The sequence below is a fragment of the Papio anubis genome, chromosome 2 (genome assembly GCF_008728515.1).
Source record: "Papio anubis isolate 15944 chromosome 2, Panubis1.0, whole genome shotgun sequence".
Classification (NCBI taxonomy): Eukaryota; Metazoa; Chordata; class Mammalia; order Primates; family Cercopithecidae; genus Papio; species Papio anubis.
Genome location: NC_044977.1, coordinates 33563255 through 33588802, shown reverse-complemented (window position 1 = coordinate 33588802; position 25548 = coordinate 33563255). Strand labels below are relative to the sequence as shown.

Here is a 25548-nt window from a genome sequence, read left to right as displayed (position 1 = left end):
TTTGTTATGTTATACTAGATGACCTTCATTACATTTCATGGACCTTCAAAGATATTAAGAACCAAATGTCTGCACTTTAGACCACTAGTTCCCAATCGGCTGTGCCCAGATTACCAGGATTCCACAAGAGCAGATGATGAAAATTCAGATATTATCATCAGATATTATTATCAGATAATATTTCAAAAAGTCAAACATATCCAATTAGTTATCTAAAATAAAGCTATTCAAGTTAAGTGAAATGGCAAGCCTCTGTTTTGAGCTGAACTATATTAACCTACAATGGATACCACAGGCTGATAAATTCTCACCGGAAATAATATATATCTAACAAGTAGTGATGTTTTAATATTTATTATTTAATGTATACCCCTTATTTGGTAGACAAAATCTTTGGAAGCACAGTGTCCACAGAAAAAAACATTAAAAGGACCATTAGTGGTAGAGAAAATTAAGAAACCACTGTCCTTGATATTAAAGGAACATACACATTTATGTTCTGACTTCCACTCCAAATGAGTCATTTGTGAACTTTTTTTCACAATAACAACTCATACTACTAATTAACTCATTCTTTCAAAGAAATTATCTTTGAAATATTTTAATATCATACTAGGATGGTTAACTTTATAAGAAGAAGCAAGCAATATTTCAATATACTTGTGTAAGATTAATCTTTTATAAAAACTTTTCTAAATAATAGATATCAAACTATTCCAAAGGCAGACTAAAGCAAACAAATAAACCAATGATGTATACTCAGGCAGCTTCCTAACAGCAAAAGAAATGAAACTTATCAGTAAAATACTAACAACAAAAATGTAATTTTATTTGACTACATAAAAGTTTTAAATATTGTATTAAATACTAGCAGGAAGTTAATAGCAGGGTAATTGCAATATATTTTTCAAGCTAGTAATTTAATATATATAACAGGTTAATGAAAAACAAAATAGAACTCATTTAATTCACCATCTTATAGATTTGCCAATTTGTTAAAAAATGACGTTTTCTATCAAGTTGTCCAGTTTTCATAAAAATGTGGTTATTTACAGCCATGCTGAACATTCAAACATTCCAACATATGCCCAGCCTGATATTCGTAAGTCTTTCAATAATCAGCAGCAAAAACAGTCTACCTTAGTAGTCTTCAAAAACCACCTAAATTTTAAACACAAGCTGACCACCCACCTGCAAACCAAGGAGAGTCTCTCCCTTTCAGCCTACAGAGTAGTTGAACAAAATAAAGACGAACCAAGCAGTAATCAGATAAGGCTCAAAAGTCAGAAGATCAATTTCTGGCCCAGAAAGCTGTGTATTCTAAGTATGTTGCCGTCTCTATGCACAGCAGAGCTCCAAATATTTAATGACAACCATGTAAAAATAATCATTGCTTCAATCTCTCAATTTTGCTATGAAAAGCTTTTCTAATGTAGTTTAAAGCACATTATCTGTCACTTCCTGGTTGTAGTACCAGCACTTTTTCCAAGGTTGCAGGTCAGAATGCAGAATTGGAAGTTACACCTCACTCTACAGGTTCCTAAGCCACTCCTACAAGAAGAAGATAGGTAAACAGCGTTTCATTAAAGGGACAGTTCCTAATTTTCTCTGTTCTATGCACAGATTAGAAAGAACAAAATGAAAGTAAAAATATTTTGCTTATGCTAAATTGATGTAAAACAGCTATTACAATATTATTTTAACCTCATCTTTAAAATTAACTATATTACAGGTTAAATCTTCTTCTCCATGCTAGTAATTTCTATGCAATTCTGGGAATGTCATGATTACTTCTTCATATGCCACTTTTCCAGTACTGATGTAGTATTCCTATCAGACTCTTGCATTAATCCTTTACAACAACCAAAGATTCTATCTCTGAGTGCTGTAAATGTAACGTAAGGAAATAGCAGGAAGAGCCAGCTGTTCAGGTGGAACAATTCTACTAAGCACCTGGCACATCTCTCATCACTGAAAGGTTTAAGGCAACATTTTGATTACTCAATAATTCTTTTCTTTGAAAATATTTCTGACTTCAGTGTATTTAGAATAATTCCCTGGCAGTGATCTGGACTATAATAAACAGTAATTCCTATTTATTTCTCAGAAGAAAATTTTTCTTCTAAATAAAGAATCAAATTTGCCCTAATTTCTACCTAGTCATTCCATTTAATTTAGTGAAGCGCGTAAACAGATCGAAGGCTACTTGATGAACTCCAAGGATCAACCTTTTGAGGGATGCTAAAATCTCATCATTTTATACAATGGCAGAACGAGACAGAGTAGAGTGATGCTGAAAATACTACTCATTCAAATGAAGAAAGCCCACTATGGGGCAGCTGCCACTGTCTAAAGGGCAGTGCTTTTAGCATATTATGGTAGTTCTCATTGACTAAAATTGTAGATAAATATATTTATGATGGTGAACAAATAGCTATGAGAAAAATACACATTAACTGTACCACAATTGATATTTATACATATTTTTGCTAAATATAAAAATCCTTATACCAAACCACTGCTATGTAGGGCAGAGTTACATTTAGTAGGCTTCAGAGGGAAAAACAGAACCTAGAACGGAGCCCCAAGAAAGCCCAACACACAAAGAGAAAATAGAGGAGTGGCCAGCAAAAAAAAAGATGCAGGGAAAACCAGAAAGGTAAGAAAAGATTCCAGAAAGAATGTCATGAAAGGCAAGGGAAGAAAGTGTTTCAAAATGGAGGGAGTACACAGTGGTATCAAACGCTGCCGAAAGGTCATGTAAGATGAGCACAGCATGAGCACATGTATGTCAAATACAAGCATCCAGAGGAATGATACAGCTTGCCAAACCAGTTCCCCATCACTTGAGCGTGTGTGTATCATGAGAATGAGTGAGACAGGGAGAGGAGATACAGTGGGGAAGGAGGAAGCAGCCAGGTCATGAAGAGCCTTGTACACCATGCCAAAGAATATGGATTTTATATTGTCAAAATATCAAAAGCCACCCAGTGGTTTCATAGAGAAAAGTAACAAGTTCAGAATTATGATTTTAAAAGACATGATTTTAAAACACTACTATTTGACATCAACCTCAAAGACAGATTAGGTGTTAAAAAGAGATAGGAGACATTGGTAATGGTTCAAGCTAGAAATGACGATGACCTTGGTGACCAACAAGATATGGCTGGCTGGCAAAGAGGCAAGAAACAGGATACATCCAGGTTTCTGGCTTGGGTCTGGGTAGAAGGCGGTGTGGCTCACTGACCAAGGGAAAATAGGTAGAGGAGTTCTGACAACCAAGAAGGTAAAAAAGAGGGAATGATATAATACAAACACTTCTATACTGCCATGCTATTACATAGCAAACGTGACAAATAGTCACCAATTTCACATTCATTTCTTTCCAGGTAGGTCTGAATGTTGTATTTATTAGATTGATAGCACTACTGGAAAACTTTTGGAATTTCAGTAACCCCAAAAGGAATGATCTTTAGAGAGTGACATAAGGAAGAACAAGGGGATTTGATACTGTTGTGCAGGCTAAAGGAGAAAGCTGGATGACACTCTTCCGAAGGTCTCAGTGGCTGACATCGGCTTTGTAAACTGACCACTATCTAGAGAAAGGCCTCAGAGCTGTCGCTATCCAAGAGTTGGCTCAGGGAGGCCCACTTAATAAGCCACACTCACAAGCTGATACTAGCTCAGTTGGAAATATATACAGTGGGGAAGATTCCTTTCTGGTGATCACAAATCTTTTCTTCTATCGCACAGAACACCTGAATACCTTGGAAGTCAGATTAGCAACCAGAAAGTGGCACAACAAGCATGAAATCAGAGCAAAAGTAGACAGCTTTAAGGGACAATTTACTGTGGCCTTGGTAGGGCATGATGATTCATCTCTGTCCCATCTCCATATAGTTCTCGACTGATCAAAGTCTACCTCTGCAACTCTAATTTTTTGTCCTAACTCCTAAGTTCTTGGCCTAAGTCTGGCCAAGTCCTCTTCAGACTGATATATTCTTTCTTTTCATACACTAATACTTTCAATCAACTATTTTAAACCCTTTTTCCCCAACACACCTGAGGAATAGGACACCCTTCTGTCACCCTTCTGTTTAGTGATTCCCAAATAGAAGCTAGAGGGCCATGTATCAGAATTTAGACAGCATACATCTGTATACATTTGAAAAGCTCCCCTCATTACCTTACCCCTGAATCTAACATATGCTATCTTCTTCTGCCATTTGGGAATAAGATGGAAAGTCATTCTGTCTCTTTAAGCCTTAAAATTCAAAATAAGTACAGATTTCTGCTCTATTAGACCCTGGATTGAAATATTCACTTTCAGAATATACTCTTAAATTTCCAAGGAGAGCTAGCTTCCCCGTAGCCCCCATGTGCTGGCAAGAGAGACCACTATTACCATGCTAAGATAAAAACAGTACAGGCCAGGCGTGGTGGCTCATGTCTGTAATCTCAGCACTTTGGGGGGCCAAGGCGGGTGGATCACCTGAGGTCAGGCGTTTGAGACCAGCCTCTGGCCAACATGGTGAAACCCCGCCTCTATGAAAAACACAAAAATTAGCCGGGTGTGGTGGCAAGCACCTGTAATCCCAGCTACTTGGGAGGCTGAGGCAGGAGAATCTCTTGAACCTAGGAGGCAGAGGTTGCAGTGAGCCAAGATCGCACCATTGCACTCCAGCCTGGGCGACAGAGCAAGACTCCGTTTCAAAAAAAAAAAACAGTACAAAAGTAAATTTTCTGCATACATCCTGCCTATATTACTAATATCTGTACTCCTAAATGCAATAATGCAAGAATATCAGTAGGAATATGGAATAATTAATTGAGCCTTAATTTTAAAAATCTTTTCAATTTTAATCTTGTTACTACTGATAACCTTACATATGAACCATATTTTCTTAGTAATTCAAGTACGTAGAAAATAACATTTCTTTTGGCAACTCAGGATGCTTTAGTGTTTCAAGATAATCATTTGTTCTCACCGTACATATTGAAGGTTAAAGAAATTGAATTAAATATACATTGAACCTAGGGTGTGCCCCGAATGCTGTTTCTGAAATATTTCAGAAATGTCTGTGTTTTCCCCCATCCTTTGCCTTTTCGTTGAACTAAGAGAATTTATAATATCTTGTTAAGAGTAGTAATTAATTATTTGGACTCCAAATCATTGAAGTTCTACTAAATTGAGTCATTCAAAAAGTATTTATTGAGCATCTGTTACACGTAATATTGTCCAAACTGGCACACTTTTGAGAGTAAGGGAAGCACAATATTTACTTTGACAAAGGCCTAAACCCAGACAGTTTCAGACCATACTCGGTAAACCAAACTGTGTACCAAACCAGCTATGTGGTAAAGACCGAACTTGTCAGTGGACATACAACAGTGAACAAGACAGACATGGTCGTTGTCTTCAAGGGATTTAGAGTTAAGCAAGGAGAACAGAAATAGAACAAAGAATTGTAACTGTAATGCATATTATAGAAATACAAGATGTTATAGGAAACTAAAAGAATGAATCTGACTTCAGGTTTATTAATGAGAACTAGAGTGGGGATAAGAGGGTCACAACTTCCTGGCAGAAAGAACATTTGAAGAACTACTTAAAAAAAAAAAAAGAAAAGAAGCAGAACATTTAAGATGACAAGAATGGGAGAGTATATTAAGATGTAAGTGGAGAGGTGGAAAGGGTCTTGATTATGTGGTCCCTATAGAGATTTTTAGATTTTTATTCCAAGGGCAATGGGTATCAAGCAGGAAGCAAAAATAAGCAAGCATTTTTTTTAAAAAAAGATAACTTCGGCTGTAGTACTGTTCAGGGTTCGACAAACTGTTTCTGTAAAGGGCCATGTAGTAAATATTTTAGGCTTTTTGGGCCATATGGCCTCTGTCACAACTACTCAACTCTGCTGTTGTAGTGTGAAAGGCAGCCATAGAAATACATAAACAAATGAGCATGGCTGTGTTCCAATAAAACTTTATTTATGGACACTGAAATTTGAATTTCATATAATTGCCACATGTCATGAAATATTATTCTTTTGATTTTTTTCAGCCATTTAAAAATGTAAAACTAGTCATTGTGTGCAGACCACACAAAAACAAAGCAGGACTGTGCTTGGCTCTGGTATAGAACACGGATAGGGGCTGGCACAAATGAAGAAAAAGAGCTGAGGGGTGGAGTGGGAAGGGCCTAAAACTTATCTTGAACCATGACTGCACAGTTCTTCACAAAGACCAAGAAAACATCAATTGTTTGTATTAAAGAATGGTGCTGCCATTGTCCTCTGGCCCCACAAATCCCAGATATTCAATGTTCTGTCTAGAGAATGGGAGCTAAACTCACAGACTGTGAACTAAGCTGAAGTGCTACAAATCGTGTCACAAATGATTGTAGTGGCAGTTTAAACACATGTCTAAACATTGATGACTTATGTTTCGCCAGGTCAAATATTAGAAATAAACTGTCCTTTCTGAAGCAATGTAACACAGTAGTTTTTTGTTTTTATTTTGTTTTGTTTTGAGATGGAGTCTCGCTCTGTCACCCAGGCTGAAGTGCAGTGGCACCATCTCAGCTCACTGCAATCTCCACCTCCCGGGTTCAAGCGATTCTCCTGCCTCAGCCTCCCAAGTAGCTGGGACTACAAGTGCCTGTCACCACGCTCAGCTGATTTTTGTATTTTTAGTAGAGACAGGGTTTCACCATGTTGGCCAGGCTGGTCTCGATCTCCTAACCTCAGGTGATCAGCCCACCTCAGCCTCCCAAAGTGCTAGGATTACTTTAGGTGTGAGCCACTGCACCTGGCCCAAAGTAGTCTTATAAAGAGAAAAAGATGGTCCTTTTAAAAACATTCTTTTTCAAAGGCAACATATTTGGCTCCAGTTCTTTCAGTCTTATGGATTTATTTTACTGGAAAAATAAATAAAACAAATGCACACAAACATAATTTTACTATCATTTTGTAGTACTTTAATGATAAATCTACTTTCTAGATTAATTTGCTTTTTTAAAGGCCTTCTCATGCAAGAAGCAAGCAGAAGTAACACATAATTACTTTGACTTTGATTCCATAATTACATGCAACACAAATATAATATTCTGAACTTAAATTTTTTTTTTTTTTGAGACAGTGTCGCACTCTATCCCCCAGGCTGGAGTGCACTGGCATGGTCACAGCTCACTGCAGCCTCAACCTCCTGGGCTCAAGTGATCCTACTACCTCAGCCTTCTGTGTAGCTGGGACTACAGGCATGCACCACCATACCCAGCTAATTTTTTTTTAATTTTTTTTTTTTAGAAATGCAGTCTCTGTATGTTGCCAAGGCTGGTCTTGAACCGGTCTCAAGCAATCCTCCCACCTCAGCCTCCCAAAGTGCTGGGATTACAAGCATGAGTCACCATGCTTGGCCAAAAATATTTCTAATATATATCAAATGTATTATTCAAATTACTTATAAAGTTGTTTTAATAGAATTTTGTAGTTATGCTGTATATTTTATGAGGACTTTTTTTTTTAAATGTTTTTTAAAGAGTATTACACAAGATCAAGAAATCTAACCAATGTGGCTTTATGACTTTAAAAAACTAAAAGGGAACTGAGGCTTACAAAATTATAAAGAATACCAAGACTATACCAAGCACCTAGCACTGTGCCTGGCACCTAATACTTCACAAATGCGAGTTGCTATTGTCGTGAATACGGATATTTATATGTTAAAAATTGTTCTGGGTGAATTCTACAGTGCTTAAAATTCCAGTTAGGATAGTTTTGAAACTGAGATCTCATCTTCAACTTTAATTTCTGTATAATAGTTAACACATAATATATGCTTAAACATTTCTGTCTTCCTGTAGAGCAGAAACGGACACTATTTATCTATTTATCGAAATGAGAATACAGTATCCACTTGAAATAGAGTGGCATATTCAACATTAAAGATAAACAAATGATCTAGAGATTTAAAAGGTATAACTACTGTGAAGATGGTGATACCTCCGTGTGTATACATCAAAAACACAGATAACATCAGGATCTTTTCAAAGAAGGGTAAATTTTACTTCCAGCCAGTAAATGCAGTGTTTCTTGGCTATGGTGGGTAGCCTCGAGTATCCTGGAATTCCCTTTCTTCTTCTCACTTCAGAGAGCTTTCTTCTTCATTAAAGTGAAGAACTCAGTTTCTCCCTTGGCTCATCTGTAAACCTGAACTTTATCACTTCCCTGGAGATATTTGTTTTTATAAGGACGTATCCCAACTCACATGCGTGTGATAAGCACAAATGTGATTTTGGAAGGACATTCGATACAGTATATAACCAAGCATAGGCTGCGGTAAGTCGCTGGTGCCTTGCTAGAATGAGAGAATGCACCTCATGGATTCTGAGCACTCAACAAGTTGGTATTTGGGGGTGGGGTAGGCAGGTGCCTATGGCAACACTGGAGTTTTCAGCCAGTGCTAGAATAGAGCACCCCACGGTAATGACAATGAATCTGAAAGTGACCGGCCTGGGTGAAGGAGGTTTCCTTGCCAAAGCGCAACCTGGAAGGGCAGCGTAGAGCTGAGTTGAGAGCAACACACAGCTATACATTGCTCCACGTCCTAGTAGTAGACGCCACGCGCTGCGAGACCTGCTGCCTGTGGACCTGCCCTGTGAGCATCACCCAGGCCAGGAGCAAGGGTACGTGGCTCCGGTGAAGCTGGGCACCCAAACACCCAGAGACACTCGGCAGGGGCTTGGACTTGGGGCTTCCAAGCTAGTCACTTCTTTTCCCTTACTGAGGGCCAGAGAGACTGGGCTTGGCAAGCCCCTCACCCATACCCACTTTTCTCCTCTGTCCCCTCCCCATCTCAGACTTGTAGGCTACTTCTCCAAGCATCCCCACTCCAGCAAAGTGAAAGCATTTGAGTTGGGCACTGCTTGGGAGAGCCTGTCCTCAGCCGTTGAGTTCAAAAGGCCATTCAACATAAAGAGCTCTGGAGGCCAACATGTGTCCACTTCAGGGAGGTGCTTAGCTGGGGAGTAAGGAGGAGAGGAGGTTAAGTTCCCACCTGCCAGTGGCAAAGAAAGAACGTTTCTTGGCTGGGCGGTGGCTCACATCTGTAATCCCAGTACTTTGGGAGGCCGAGGCGGGCAGATCACCTGAGGTCGGGAGTTTGAGACCAGTCTGACCAACATGGAGAAATCCCATCTCTACTAAAAATACAAACTTAGCCACATGCAGTGGCGCATGATAATCCCAGCTACTCAGGAGGATGAGGCAGGTGAATCGCTTGAACCTAGGAGACAGAGGTTGCAGTGAGCCGAGATCGCCATTGCACTCTAGCCCGGGCAACAAGAGCAAAACTCTAACTCAAAAAAAAAAAAAAAAAAAAGAGCCTTTCTTATCTGTGTGAAATCTCTACTGCTCCCCTTAAATCATTTCTTTTAATAGCAGCTTTACTGTGCTATAATTCAAATACCAGAAAATTCATCCCTTTAAGTGTACAATTCAGGCGGTTTTCACATATCCAGAGTTAAACAACCACCACCACTAATTTCAGGACATGTTGTCAACCCAGAAGGATACCTGACTCCATCAGCTGTCACTTCTCATTACTCCCTCCTCCTGGCAATAGCTTTACTATTTCTATTTCTATGAATTCGCCTATTCTAAACATTTCATAAGAACAGAATCCTACAGTACGTGTTCTTTTGTGACTGGTGTCTTTCACTTAGCATTATGTTTTCAAGGCTCATCTATGTTGTAGCATGTATCGGTACTTCACTACATTTTATTACTGAATGATATTCCATTGTGTGGATATACCTTTTTTTTTGAGACAGAGTTTTGCTCTTATTGGCCAGGTTGGAGTGCAGTGGTGTGATCGCGGCTCACCGCAACTTCTGCCTCCCAGGTTCAAGCGATTCTCCTGCCTCAGCCTCCTGAGTAGCTGGGATTACAGGCATGTGCCACCGCAACCGGCTAATTTTGTATTTTTAGTATAGATGGGGTTTCTTCCATGTTGATCAGGCTGGTCTCGAACTCCTGACCTCAGGTGACCTGCCTGCCTCAGCCTCCCAAAGCCTGGGATTACAGGCATGAGCCACCGCGCCAGGCCATACATTTTATTTATACATTAATCACTTGATGGACATTTGGATTGTATCTACTTTTGGCTATTATGAATAATAAATGCTGCTATGAACGTTGGGGTACACGTTTTTATAAGAACAGATCTATGGTAAACATTTTGAGGAGCTGCCAAACTGTTTTTCAAAGTGGCTGCATCATTTTACAATCTTTCCAGCAATGTACTTGAGGGATCCACTTTCTCCACATCCTCAACAGCATTTGCATTTAAAAAAAAATTTGTTCAGCTTTACTGAAGTATAATTAACAAATAGGAATGGTACATATTTAAGGCATACAATTTGATGTTTTGATATGCATATACATTGTGGTTGCCACAATCAGGTTAATTAACATGTCCATTACCTCATGTAGTTATCACTTGCTTGCCTTCTTTCTTTTTTTGTACTGGTGAAAAAACTTAAGATCTACTCTCTTAGCAAATTTCAAGTATACAACACAGTATTGTTAACTGTAGTCAGCATGGTGCACATTTGATCTCCAGAATACATTCATCTTGCATAAACGAAACTTTGTACCCTTTAACCAACATCTTCCCATTTCTTCCTACCCCTGGCAACTATCACTTTACTCTCTGCTTTGAGTTCAACTTGTATAAATTCTACTTGATAATGGTATATAACCTTTGTATATGTTGCTGGATTTGGTTTGCTAATATTTTGTTGAGGATTTTTGTGTCATTGTTCATAAGGGATACGGGTTTAGAGTTTTCTTGTGGTGACGTCTGGTTTTGGTATCAAGGTAATACTGTACTCATAGATCAAATTGTGAAGTGTTCCCTCTACTTTTAGAATACTGGGTGAAGGACTGGTGTTAATTCTACTGTAAACAGTTGGTTCACCAATGAAGCCACCTGGGCCTGGGCTTTTCTTTGTGGTAGGTTCTTTATCACTAATTCAATCTCTTTTCTTGTTATAGGTTTATTCAAATTCTCTATTTCTACTTGAGTCAGTTTTTGTAGTTTGTGACTTTCTAAGTACTTAACCATTTCATTTAGGGTAAATAATTTGTTGGCATACAATTATTCATAATATTTCCTTATAATTTTCTTATTTCATATAAGGTTAGTAGTATTGTCACCACTTTCAGTCCTGAATATTATAATTTTAGTCTTCTTTCTTTTTTTCTTGGTTGAACTAGCTAAAGGTTTGTCAATTTTCATTTTTTATAAAGAAGCAACTTTTGGGCTGGGTGCGGTGGCTCACGCCTGTAATCCCAGCACTTAGGGAGGCCAAGGTGGGTGGAACACCTGAGGTCAGAAGACCAGCCTGATCAGTATGGTGAAACCCCACCTCTACTAAAAATACCAAAAATTAGCCGGGCATGGTGGCGGGTGCCTGTAGTCCCAGCTACTTGGGAGGCTAAGGCAGGAGAATCGCTTGCACCTGTGAGACAGAGGTTGCGGTGAGCTGAGATCGCGCCACCACTGCACTCCAGCCTGGGCGACAGAGTAAAACTCTGTATCAAGAAAAAAAAAAAAAAGGGGGGGGGCTGGACGCGGTGGCTCATGCCTGTAATCCCAGCACTTTGGGAGGCCAAGGCGGGCAGATCATGAGATCAGGAGATCGAGACCATCCTGGCCAACATGGTGAAACCCCATCTCTACTAAAAATACAAAAATTAGCTGGGCGTGGTGGTGCATGCCTATAATCCCAGTTACTCGGGAGGCTGAGGCAGGAGAATCCCTTGAACCAGGGAGTTGGAGGTTGCAGTGAGCCGAGATCATGCCACAGTGCTCTAGCCTGGTGACAGAGCGAGACTCCGTCTCAGACCAAAAAAAAAAAAAAAGAAAGAAACAACTTTTGGTTCTGTCTCTATTTTTCTATTCTTTCCTTCATTCATTTCTGTTATAATCTTTATTATTTCCTTGCTTCTTCTTGCTTTGAATTTAGTTTGCTGTCCTTTTTCTAATTTCTTTTTTTTTTTTTTTTTTTTTTTTGAGACACAGTCTCTCTCCTCTCAGCCCCAGGCTGGAGTGCAGTGGGAGCACCAGCTCTCTGTGGCCCTCAGCCCCCGGGTTCATACTGGCCTCGTGTAGTTGGGACTACAGGTGCCTGCCACCAAGCTCCAGCTAATTTTTGTATTTTTAGCATTACAGGGTTTCACCGTAACATGTTAGTCAGGATGGTCTCAATCTCCCGGCCTCATGATCCGCCCACCTCGGCCTCCCAAAGTGCTGGGATTGCAGGCGTGAGCCACTGCGCCCGGCCTCTAATTTCTTAAGGCAGAAATACAGGTTATTGGCTCACTATCATTCTTTTTTAATATAGACGTTTACAGTTATAAATTTCCTTCTAAATACTGCTTTAGCTGCATCCCATAGGTTTTGGTATGTTGTGTTTTTGTTTTCATCTAACCCAAAGTATTTGCTAATTTCCCTCATGATTTCTTCTTTCACCCATTGGTTATTTAGGAGTATTCTGTTTTAATTTCCACTTTTTGTGAATTTTCCAAATGTCCTTCTGTTATTTATTTCTAATTTCATGCCATTGTGCTCAGAGAACATATTTAGTATGATTTCAGTACTGTTAAATGTATTGACACTTGTTTTCTGACCTAGCATATTGTCTATTCTGGAGAATGTTTCATGTGCACTTGAAAAGGATATACATATTCTGCTACTGTTTGGTGAAGTGCATCACAGATGTCTTTTAGTTAGTCTATAGTGGTGTTTCAAGTCTTATATTTCCTTGTTGGTCTTCTGTCTAGTTGTTCTATCTATCATTGAAAGTGGGGTATTGAATTCTCCAACATTGTTTGCTAATTATATTTTAAATAAATAGAGATGGGGTTTCGCCATGTTGCTCAGGTTGGCCCTGAACTCCTGGACTCAAGCTATCCGCCTGCCTCAGTCTCCCAGAGTGCTGGGATTACAGGCATGAGCCACCACACCCAGCCTCAAGTTTTACTGTTGAATTGTCTGTTTCCCTTCAATTCTGCCAACTTTTGCTTTGTATATTTTGGGGCTCTGTATGAGGTCTGTATATGTTTATGATTGTTATGAATTCCAGATGAATTGACCCTTTATTCTTCCTTGTATCCAATACTTTTTGTCTTAAAAAGACTATTTTGGCTGATATTACTACATTCACTTCTGTTCTGTTTTGTTTACTGTTTGCATGATGTATCACATTTCTTTCTTTTACTTTAAATCTATTTGTGCCTATCAATCTAATTTGTCTCTTATAGCATATAGATAGATCATGGGTTTTTTTTGTTTGATTGTTTGTTTTTTGAAACAGGGTCTCACTCTGTCACCCAGGCTGGAATGCTGTGGCACGATCATGGCTCACCACAGCCTCGACCTCCCAGGCTCAGGTGATCCTCCCACCTCAGCCTCCCAAGTAGCTGGGACTACAGGTAAGCGTCACACCACCCAGTTAATTTTTATATTTTTTGTAGAGACAGGGTTTTGCCATGTTATCCAGGGTGGTCTCAAACTCTTGGGCTCAAGCAATCTGCTCACCTCAGACTCCCAAAGTGCTAAGATTACAGGCATGAGCCACTGTGCCTGGCTTGGTTCATGTATTTTTTCATTCTACCCATCTCTGCCTTTTGGTTGCAGTCTTTAATCCACTTATGTTTAATGGCTATTTTGCTATTTGTTTTCCACATGTCCTGTGTCATCTTTGTCCCTGTGTGCCACCATTACTGCCTTCCTATGTGTTAAAAACACATTTTCTAGTGTATCATTTTAATTCCTTTGCTGTTTATTTTTTATTTATTTATTTTCTTGGTGTTTACCCTGGGGATTATAATTAACATCTTAACTTGTAACTATAGACCTTGCTTTGATTGAAGTTTCTACTTAGAATTTCAATTATCTAGTCAAATTTAGTTAAGACAAATAAAAAGGAGCTCTTCAATTCACAAATACACTAGGAGGTTCTTAAAATAAGCAACTGCCTCTGGTGTGAACACTTACCTTATCTAATAATACATTCTGCCATAACCTAAAGATACTGAGGTAACTTCTATCCCTGGCACCAAAAGATGTGAAGAAAAACTGCAAAGAAAAATAATAGGACAATTTTAGTGTCATGGAAAATAAGAGGAGATTATCTGTCATGAAGGTCTATGGGGACTTGCTTATGGTTAAAACAAACTAGTAGGTCAACACTGCCTACTTTGTATACTATTTTTATTTAACTTTGTGTTATAATAGAAGAAACACAGGTAGTTGCTATATGAACAAGGTGTCTTTACAAATTGTATCTTCCAATAAACACAATTTTGTCAGTATTTACTAGCAATGCGGACTTAAAACAGGTAGCTATTTATGTTTCTCAGTTTAACTGTGGAAATCAATCTAAATAAAATTATGAAAAAATGAAAACTTTTATTCTGAACTTTGCAAAGAGATATTGGTTGCCACTTGAGCCAAGTATACACAAAGAATAAGAAAAAAATACATGTGGATTTCAGAGAGATTTAAGGATCTTAATTTTTTTAAATTATATCAGTTTTCATGGTCTTCTAAAACCTCCAGAAATACCTCTCTCTGCTAATTATAAAGCACCCATGCTAACACTGCACTTTTCTTTGAATGCTATAACAGAAAAGTAGCATGTTTCAATCTATAATTCTACATTTTTATTTAATTGATTTTTGCAAAGTCATATTTTAAAATAGGCTTTTATAAGAAAATGCAACAAGACAGCACTAAATACAGTCTTCTCAGTGTTTTCTCTCTTCCGTTCCCTAGTTAATGACCTTTCAGGGCTAAGCAGCTATCGTTAGGAAGGAGAAAGCTCAGTTCTATGCTGGATTAAGTTATTTTATTAAGTAAAATATCAAACAGATAATATTTTGGATGTTAATGCTTTTCATAGAAAGACTTTAGAATGCTATTTTCTAATTCATTAAATTGAAACTTTGCTATACATTATTCATAAAGCAAAACTTTTTACAAAGAAGATATACACAGGATCTCTTCCAAATAGAATTATATACATAATATGTGATCTAATGATCAATACTTGCTGTTCCCTATTCCCTTTTCTTAGGCCAAATTGTTTTGCCTAATTATAATAACCTTATAACCCTGTGTTCAGATATATAGATTTTAAAAATCTCCTAGTCTATCTCATTTTCACCACTGTGTTATGCTTGCTAATTCCCACTTCCTGTACTAAATAGCTTAGTATTAACTTTATCTACTCTCATGCACAACCACCACATTCCCAACTCCTTAAAATGACCAGCTTTTTGGATAATCTACATAAATTACTGCCTTTCTTTTATTCCTTGCTAGATATCCAACCTCAAAAACATATTAATAAGTCTTGATTTGGCTGGGCACGGTGGCCCACGCCTGTAATCCCAGCATTTTGGGAGGCCAAGGTGGGTGGATCACCTGAGGTCAGGAGCTCAAGACCAGCCTGGCCAACATGATGAAACCCAGTCTCTACTAAAAATACAAAAATTAGCCTGGCATGGTGGTGGCATGTGCCTGTAGTCCCAGCTTCTCGGGAGGCTGAGGCTGGAGAATCGCTTGAACCTGGGAGGTGGAGGTTGCAGTGAGCTAAGATCATGCCACTGCACTCCAGCCTGTGCGCCAGAGTGAGACTCGGTCTCATACAAAAATAATAAATAAATAAATAAAATAAAATAAATCTTGATTCAATAATAGCCTTCTTATGAGTTTGGGAAGAGTTCCGGATAATGATATCTCTAAGTCGCTGAGGCATAGAATATATTCTAGAACCTAAAACAACTAAAATTGCTATGATTAACCTTCCTTTAGTCACAGAGTATATAAAAGGGGTGAATATTTAGTAGCACAGAATTTTTTACCATGATGATGAAAAAATGAAATCATTGCGTTAACATAGTGAGGAAGTTAAGACCACGGTCTCTGCAATTAAATGAACTGGGTTCACAGTCTTGTTCTATCACCTATTGTTAGTTCTGTGAATTGGCTCACTTTTCTTTTCTTTAGTTTTCTCATCTACAAAGTGAGAATAATTATCACAGTGGATCTTTATAAGAATTAAATAAGAAAATATATGTAAAGAGCTTAAAGTAGTGTCTATATAACAGTAAGTGTTCAGTAAATGCTGACTTACTGACATTATTAAAATTTAAATGCTTGATCCTGAAATTCCAATACATGTGTGAGAAACGTCACACATGAGCATAAGAGGGCATGGTCAGGCTGTTCACTGCAGCACTGTTTGTAATAACAAAATATTAGAAAGAAACTAATTGTAAAGGAAATCGCGGTATATCCATTCTATGAAATACCATACAGCATTTTTTTAAAAAAGAGGTGGGTCTATCTACATATGCAGACCTACAACTACAAGAGATAATGTTGTTGTTGTTGTTGTTGTTTTAAAAAAAAAAAGGAGAGCCGATGAACAACACATGTAAGATTACATTTACTTTTTTAAAAAAAGAGCAAAACCATACATTTATACATGCATGCCTGTATGTAAATACAAAGAAAGGAAGTCTGAAAAGTCTGAAAAGATATATACCAAACTGATAGCATTTGCCTCTAGAAAGAAAATGGAATTGGGGATTATGGGTATGGAATGAAGATGTTAGTTTTGAAATTGTTTGATGATTTTGTTAAAAAAATGAAAAAGTATATTATGCATTAATTGTAAAACTAAGAATATTTAAGTCTTCCTCTTTCCTTCCTGAACAGTTCAGCCCTAAAGCTATTGGTGGAACAGAGAAAAGTAGGCATCCACACTAGGAGTGTGGGAGGCGACACAGGAGGTGCAGTAGCCTAAAGCAGAGTGTCAAAACCAGATGAGAATGAAAAGGTTGGCCGGGTGCAGTGGCTCACGCTGGTAATCCCAGCACTTTGGGAGGCTGAGGCGGGCAGATCACCTGAGCTCAGGAGTTTGAGACCAGCCTGGTCCATATGGTGCAACCCTGTCTCTACTAAAAATACAAAAATTAGCCAGGTGTGCTGGCAGGCACCTGTAACCCGAGCTACTGGCGAGGCTGAGGCAGGAGAATTGCTTGAACCCGGGAGGTGGAGGTTGCAGTGAGCCGAGATCGCGCCACTGCACTCCAGCCTCATTGACAAGAGTGAAACTCTGCCTCCAAAAAAAGAAAAAAAAATGAAGAGGTCATCCCCTGTGTGGAGTGTCAGAGCCCAAGTGAGTAAGGGCCTCCACATATGGGGATGACGTGGAGAACTGTATTAGAACAAGAACGGGGTGAAAAAAGTATGGAGGAGGAGCATGAGCCAGAGTTCAAGGAGGGTGACCACATAAAGGGGTAGCTTTGTGTGTGGTGTCAAGTGTCAAAGACCAAACATGGTGAAGAGTGGCCACGAATGAGCACACCCTACAATGACATGTCAGAACCAGAGCAGGTGAGGGTGGCGTAGTGTTACAGAGTCCATGAAGGTGGTCTTGTGCTGGAGTATCAGAGCCTGAGCAGGGTGGGGACAGCAACCACACATAGTGACAAACTGGCACAAGCAGGGAACAGAGGGTGTCCCTGTAGAGGGCAATCTGGCAGAGGGTAAAACAACTTGGCATGGAATATCAGCCCAAGCAGGACAAAGAGAGTCGGTTTTTTGTTTTTTGTTTTTTGAGATGAAGTCTTGCTCTGTCACCCAGGCTGGAGTACAATGGCACGATCTTGACTCACTGCAAGCTCCACCTCCCAGGTTCATGCCATTCTCCTGCCCCAGCCTCCCGAGTAGCTGGGACTAAAGGCGCCCGCCACCACGCCCGGCTAATTTTTTGTATTTTTAGTAGAGACAGGGTTTCACCATATTGGCCAGGCTGGTCTTGAACTCCTGACCTCATGATCCGCCCGCCTCAGCCTCCCAAAGTGCTGGGATTACAGGTGTGAGCCACTGAGCCCAGCCGAGAGTTTTTACATGATGACAGCATCTGTGTCATGGTGTGATGGGCAGTCACGTGATTCTAAGTGTCAGAAACCAAGTCAGATAATGAGGCATCCATGTGGGAGAGAGGTGGCAGTGGAGATGAAAATTGGTTATACAAAGGCCCAGTGATTAAATAAGTAACTATACTAAGGATAATGGGAGCCTGGTTTCTCACAGCCAGGGAAGAGAGCTACAAATATGGAAAGGAAGAAAGTTACAAAAATAAATTCTGCGGTGTTAGATGGGACTTGGAGGTCCTGATGTGAATTTACGTTTTGGATGGATGGAAGGATAGATGGATAAATAGATGTATAAGTGAGTGTATATATGGGTATGCATTATGCATATGTGTGTGTGATTATATAGATTTAATGTACACCCTTATTATGCCCCCTTAAAGGGTTTGAAAATAGTTATACCCCTCCCCCAATCCCATAGCAATGAACACACTGGCTTCTTTCAGTTTCCCCTAAAAGAAACTAGGATTCCTTGGAGAAGTGGTTGATCCCAGGGCTGGGGCAGGGAAAGCCTGAAACATCTTGGGCCAAAAAAATAAGAAAATGCTCAAACACACTGAGAATACTCAAAAGGATACTGGAGCCAGCTTAAAGGGCTCCCACTGGCCAAATTTTGGGACAATGTGAGCATCAAAATAAATAATGATAGTAATGGCTTATAATTCACTGAATAAGATAAGAAATCATCAGTTCATACTGACATAAGTAAATGAATGGATAAATTCAAAGTATGGTAAGAATGGTATATCTGCATAGTTTCAAAATACCTTCCCCCAGGCTGGGCGTGGTGGCTCACGCCTCTAATCCCAGTACTTTTGGAGGCCAAGGTGGGTGGATCGCCTGAGGTCAGGAGTTCAAGACCAGCCTGACCAACATAGTGAAATTCCATCTCTACTAAAACTACAAAAAAATTAGCTGGGCATGGTGGTGCATGCCTGTAATCCCTGCTACTTGGGAGGCTGAGGCAGGAGAATCGCTTGAACCCAGGAGATGGAGGTTGCAGTGAGCCAAGATCGCACCATTGCACTCCAGCCTGGGCAATAAAAATGAAACTCCATCTCTTAAAAAAAAAAAAAAAAAAAAGCCTTTCCCCAAAATACTTATTACTACAAAGGAAAATAGATTATACTAAAGTCTGCAGACACCACCTTAATCGAATGTTCAAAGTAGATATCACCAGTAATGGTAGAAGTTAAAATCATGTGCCATCCGATAGGATGTAGTGGTGAGAGCAGAGCGTCATTTCCATGTATTTCTTCCAAAATTACATAACCTAAATTTAATCACAAGGGAACATCAGACAAACACAAATTGAGGGATATCCTACAAAATAACTGACCTGTAATCTTTAAAAGTATCAAAGACATAAAAGTCAAGAAAAGACTGAGGAACTCTTCCAGGAAATTAAGGAGCATGATAATTAAATGTAATGTGTAATTCTGAACTGAGTCTGTTTGCTATAAAGGATATTATTGGGATAGTCATGGAAATTGAATGGGGTCTAAGAATTGAATGGTGGTAACAGATCAGTGTTAATTTTTTGATGTTGAATTATATTGTGGTTATATAGAAGAATGTCTTTGTTGGAAGTACATGCCAGAGTATCTAAGGTGATGGAGGATCAGGGTAAGAATTTATTCTCAATTAGTGCAGGAGCAAAAGCTCTTTGTACTGCATTTGGAAGTGTTCCGTAGGGATAAGACTGTTTAAAAATAAAAATAGCCAGACTCAGTGGTGCACACCAGAAGTCCCAGCTACTTGGGAAACTAAGGTTGGAGGATCGCATGAGCCCAAATGCTTGAGGCTAGCCTGTGCAACATAGCAAGACCCTGTCTCTAAAAAAAGAATAAGATAAAATTTAAAGTGAATTTAAAAGAATATCCACAAGATTTAAAAGTACAATTACAAAGATTTAATATCACGGTACTAATACTCTCTCCCCTCCTCCCCCAAAACTCTCCCTGTCTCTTTTTCTCCCTCCCTACCCCTCCTCTTTTTTCTCTTTCTTTTTTTTTCTTTCCTTCCTTCATCTCCTTCTTTCTTCTTTCTTTTCCTTTCTCATCACTACACTTCTAATATCTCTCACGCAGGGCCCTAACCAATTTTCCAGGTGGTTAAGAAATATTCTTGATATATCCCCACTAAGAAATGGCAGATATTGTAGGTGAATAATAAAAATTATGTCAGTTAAAGATAATTGCCTTTTTTAAAAAAAGAATACAGTGGTTAGTGCTTATGTGTATGCTATCCAAATCTCTGTTCACCAGGAGCATTTTTTATTAGTTGCTATTATGCAGTGATTACTGACTGAAAAATACTCATGGAATTATTAGAGTATTTAGAAATAAGGACATTGTGCTAATGTTACCTACCTAGAAATGAAAAATATGGGTGAAAGTTATCTGTAAACTATAAAGTACAAAAAATGTCAGCAGTCATTTAAAGTTAACCACTAATATAACTGCATACAGAATTCTAGTATTAAACATATGTGTATCAGATATTCCTAACTCCAGGAAGAAATGTCTAATTTCCCAATGTTGATGGTGAGTATGAGGCAGATTTTCTTCACATTATGTAATATAACAAAGATAGAAAAGTTTTTCACCTTTTCACTTTCCGTAACTATCTGGATAGCATTTGGGATGAGTCGAGCAGTTTTCTCCTTGGTCATGAAGGTTATATTCTTTAAAGCAATAGAAATCTAAACACACAAAAGAATTTTTTAATGTATTTTTCAGAAACATACACAATACAAAATGCCAAGTATCCCATCAATCTAATCCAGAATATTCAACTTTGCAGTTGAATGTTCCTCAGGTTTTTCGACCTGAAGGAGTTAATAAGTACATGCTTGTATTCTCTGAGAAAAACAGGGTAAGCAGTTTGCCCTGCAGTATTCTCTCCCAATAACTCCTCTATATAACATTAGTACAAAGTGTGAAAAGACATGTGGGTGTTCATGTTCCACATTAACACACAAACAAAAATCAGACAATCTGTCACTTAAGACATGGTTTTGGCAGCCATTAAGATATATGTTCAAGCTTTTTTCAATTAAAATATCTTTAACTATACTGGAACTCAATGTGTTAAATCAGAAAAATATATTATACACATATATACAACACATGTTTGTATTTACAGGCACACTAGTTTAGATGCACAATTATATATAAATTTACTTTGGAATCATCTAAAGTACAGTTTTTAAAAGAACTGTATCTATCTCTATGCAATTATTTGTATCAACAAATCAAATGCAAAATGTCTTACTGTAGTTTCCCATCTGAAGATGTTGCTATAGAAACATAGCCAGTTTTCTGAAAGGTATAGTCGTCCCTGAAGCAAAATGTCCCTCTGAAGAGCACAAGCATAATCTACATACACAAAAATAAGATACAGCTTATTCATGAAAATCTGAGAATTAATAGACCTTACACTATATTTCAACAGATGGAAGGTCATCACTTTTTGTTCATTAGTTCATTCATTCACTCCTTCATATACTTTGGACACCATATGTCAGATATTTTGCTGTGCAGTAGGATTAGCAGAAATGGCTCTTGCCTTCATGGAACACAATGTACAGGGAAGGCAGAAAATACACAAATATAGAAATAAATATGATAATGACCCAGTGTAGAGAAAGCTATGAGAGCATATGCAGGTATGAGGAGGGCAGGGCAGAGAGTGTGTATCAGGAAGGATTCTTCTAAAAACAACTGATCTTTAACATGAAAAGAACAATAAAAGGTCAGCAGGATCATAAGGGAACAGCACATGCAAAGGCCTTTTGGTAGAAAAAAACACAGCACATTTGAGGAACTATTAGATCTTTGGGCTGGAGAAGCTGGCGAAGCTAGGTCATGTAAAGTCTCACAAGCCATAGTAGACTGTGGTTGTCATGAGATGCCACCGATGACCTTTAAGTGGAAGGAATAGGAACAGATGTATATATTTAAAGATTACTTTATTCACACTGTGAGAATGAATTATGATAAATCAGTTGGAAGTCCAGAGAAAAGTTGATGGTGACTCAGACCAGAAGGTGACCATAGTAAGAGACAGAGTAGTTAGATTAAGACATATTTAGGAGGTAGTACTGATGGCGAATTGGTGATTGATTAGATGTTAGACAAAAGTAAAGAGGGGTCAAAGATGACTCAGAAAATTATATACATTTTAAGTCAGTTTCAAAGTTGTTTCTCTCAGCTGGGCTAGGCGCAGTGGCTCACGCCTGTAATCCCAACACTTTGGGAGGCCAAGGTCGGCAGATCACTTGAGGTCAGAAGTTCGAGACCAACCTGCCCAACATGGCGAAACCCTGTCTCTACTAAAAATACAAAAATTAGCCGTGGTGGCGGGCACCTGTAATCCCAGTTACTCGGGAGGCTGAGGCAGGAGAATCTCTTGAACCTGGGAGGCGGAGGTTGCACTGAGCTGAGATCGTGCCACTGCACTCCAGTCTGGGAAATGGAGCTAGACTCTGTCTCCAAAAAAAAGAAAAAGTTGCTTCTCCACGTCACCACTGAAGTCCAGCAAAATCAAGTCTGCCTGCCAAACAAGTTAACAAGTTAATACCATGCCTCTAAGGATAAGATCTGGCTCTGTGAAGAATGTAAACTGTACTGCTAAATTATTAATAATATAAGATATAAAGGGCTGCTATGAGGAGATTTAGCGTAACTGCTAAATTTTAAAACTCTATAAACTAATTAGCAATTTTAGGAAGATGTTCCATAAATCTCAAAATGTTTCCACTTAGTCATGTTAAATGTCTAAGCAAATACTAAAAATTGAGCAAAGTAATTCAGTCTTTCACAATGTTTCCATCAGCAAAACAAAACTGAGGTGCCACCAAACAAAATTTTCTTGTAAATAATTAAGCAGGTTCAGTTACTCATTAACTAGTCTCCATCACTAAAACAGAGATTGGGCTAAAGGTCACCTTGAAATATCTCGAAATTTGTTTCCAAACCACCAAACCATTTTATCAATTAAATGCTTCTCAAACTTCAGACCAGAAATACCTGGTTGACTTATTAAAACACATATTGGGCCAAGCGTGGTGGCTCACACCTGCAATCTCAGCACTTTGGGAGGCCAAGGTGGGTGGATCACCTGAGGTCAGGAGTTTGAGATCAGCCTGGCCAACATGGTGAAACCCCATCTCTACTAAAAATACAAAAATTAGCCAGGTATGGTGGCAGGCACCTGTAATTCCACCTACTCGGGAGGCTGAGGCATGGGAATCACTTGAACCCAGGAGGCAGAGGTTACAGTTAGCTGAGGTCACGCCATTGCACCCCAGCCTGGGCAACAGAGTGAGACTCTGTCTCCGAAAAAACAAAACAAAACAAACCAAAAAAAACACCATATTGCTAGGCCTCTCCCCCCAGGTTTCTGATTAAATTGCTCTGGGGTGAGTCTGCATGTCCAACAAGCTCTCAGGTACTGACAATGTTGCTAGTCTGTGGACCACACTTTAAGAAACCACCGCATTATTTTACATTAACTATGTTCAAAGGCATAGTAACCACCTAGATTATTTTAACTGAAGACTATTTGATATATATCAGCAGACTTTTTCCAGGGTTTTTTGTTGTTGCTGTTGTTGTTGTCTCACTCTGTCGTCCATGCTAGAGTGCAGTGGCGCGATCTCAACTCACTGCAACCTCCGCCTTCTAAATCAAGCGTTTCTCATGTCTCAGTCTCCTGAGCAGCTGGGATTAATAGCGTGCGCCACCACATCTGGCTAATTTTTTTTTTTTTGACATGGAGTCTCCCTCTGTCGCCCAGGCTGGAGTGCAGTCGTGCGATCTAGGCTCACTGCAAGCTCCACCTCCCAGGTTCACGCCATTCTCCTGCCTCAGCCTCCCCAGTAGCTGGGACTACAGGCGCCCGCCACCATGCCCGACTAATTTTTTGTGTTTTTAGTAGAGACAGGGTTTCACCGTGTTAGCCAGGATGGTCTCCATCTCCTGACCTCGTGATCTGCCTGCCTTGGCCTCCCAAAGTGCTGGGATTACAGGCGTGAGCCACCGTGCCCAGCCTGATTTTTTTTTAATGGCTTCTTGTCCAGGTGCAGTGCCTCAGGCCTGTAATCCCAGCACTTTGGGAGGCCAAGGCAGGTAGATCACTTGAGATCAGGAGTTCAAGACCAGCCTGGCCAATATGGAGAAACCTCATCTCTACTAAAAATACAAAAATTAACCGGATGTGGTGGTGCATGCCTGTAATCCCAGCTACTTGGGAGGCTGAGACACAAGAATCACTTGAACCTGGGAGGTGGAGGTTGCAGGGAGCCGAGATCACACCACTGCACTCCAGCCTGGGTGACACAGCGAGACTATCTCAAAAAAAAAAAAAAAATATATATATATATATATATATATAGATGAGAAAAAAAATGAAGTGGATTAATAGTAGTGCAAATAAAAAAGAGATCTAAGCAAGATTCAAAACAATAATCAGTCTGCTCCCATTTAAGTTTTTTTCTGTATATACAATCCTAAATATATACAGAAATTTTCTGAAATTATACCTAAGAAATTACTAACAATGGAAGAACATTGAAGTGGTCTTGGTTGTAAGGATCACTCAGTTTTCACTTTATGTCCTTATGTAGCATTTGAAAATTTTGTCATGGGACTGTATTACTTCCAATAAACAATGTTTTTAAAAATTGCTTTAATTCATTATTATAATATTTATTGAGCTGAACTGTCTTGAAATTCATTGAGTTCTAGACACTGAATTAAACATTTCCTAATGGTACCAAAAATTGGAGAAATTCATATAAATAAATGTTTTTGTTTTTGTTTTTGTTGGAGACAAAGTCTTGTTCTGTCACCCAGGCTGGAGTACACTGGCATGATCTCTCCTTACTGCAACCTCCACCTCCTGGGCTCAAGCAATCCTCCCACTTCAGCCTCCTAAGTAGCTGGGACTACAGGTATGTGCCACCATGCCCACCTGAGTTTTGTATTTTTGGTAGAGACAAGGTCTCACTACGTTGTCCAGGATAATCTCCAACTCCTGGGCTCAAGCAACCCACCCGCCTCAGCCTCCCAAAGTGTTGGGATTACAGGCGTGAGCCTCCACCCAACCTAAATCAATGTTTTCAATTAAATATATACTAAAACCAAAACTTAGCTCTGTAGTTTTATTGTCATGAGTATATATTAAGCTTATACTAAAAAATAAAGCACTTTTTAAAGAAAAATTATTAAATTTTTCCTCTGAAAGCCTACTTCAAAAAAAATCCATGCGAACAATTACACAAATAATGATTTAGCCCTAGAACATTTGTGAAGTTGCTCTATGAGTACATCTGTTAGAGAGTATATTTTTCTGGAGGTAGTTAATATATATTGAACATCAAGTTTAAATTTTCCCTCCAATTTGATGCACCAAAATCATTGTGACAAATCATTTATTTTTAGTTATATTTTCTTAGTATTTAATATTCCTCTGTGTGCATGTGTGTTTATGTGTGTGTCTTTTATTTATTTATTTATTTATTTATTTA

General features: G+C 38.9%; 1 protein-coding gene across 4 annotated transcripts in view; it reads right to left on the bottom strand.

The window, feature by feature from the left end:
- The window catches only part of GRAMD1C (GRAM domain containing 1C), a 111241-nt gene that overhangs the window by 50695 nt on the left and 34998 nt on the right, over positions 1–25548 (bottom strand). For 2 of the 4 annotated variants that reach the window (XM_021934070.2, XM_021934069.2), the window contains exons 4-6: positions 21291–21394; positions 20623–20718; positions 14062–14142 (exon numbers count right to left, since the gene is read on the bottom strand). In XM_021934070.2, coding sequence (XP_021789762.2) covers positions 14062–14142; positions 20623–20718; positions 21291–21394 — 281 coding nt within the window. Of the gene's footprint in view, positions 1–1191; positions 1542–8000; positions 9112–14061; positions 14143–20622; positions 20719–21290; positions 21395–25548 lie in introns of those variants that run through there. The other 2 variants (XM_017955162.3, XM_031663025.1) reach the window with 2 other exon arrangements.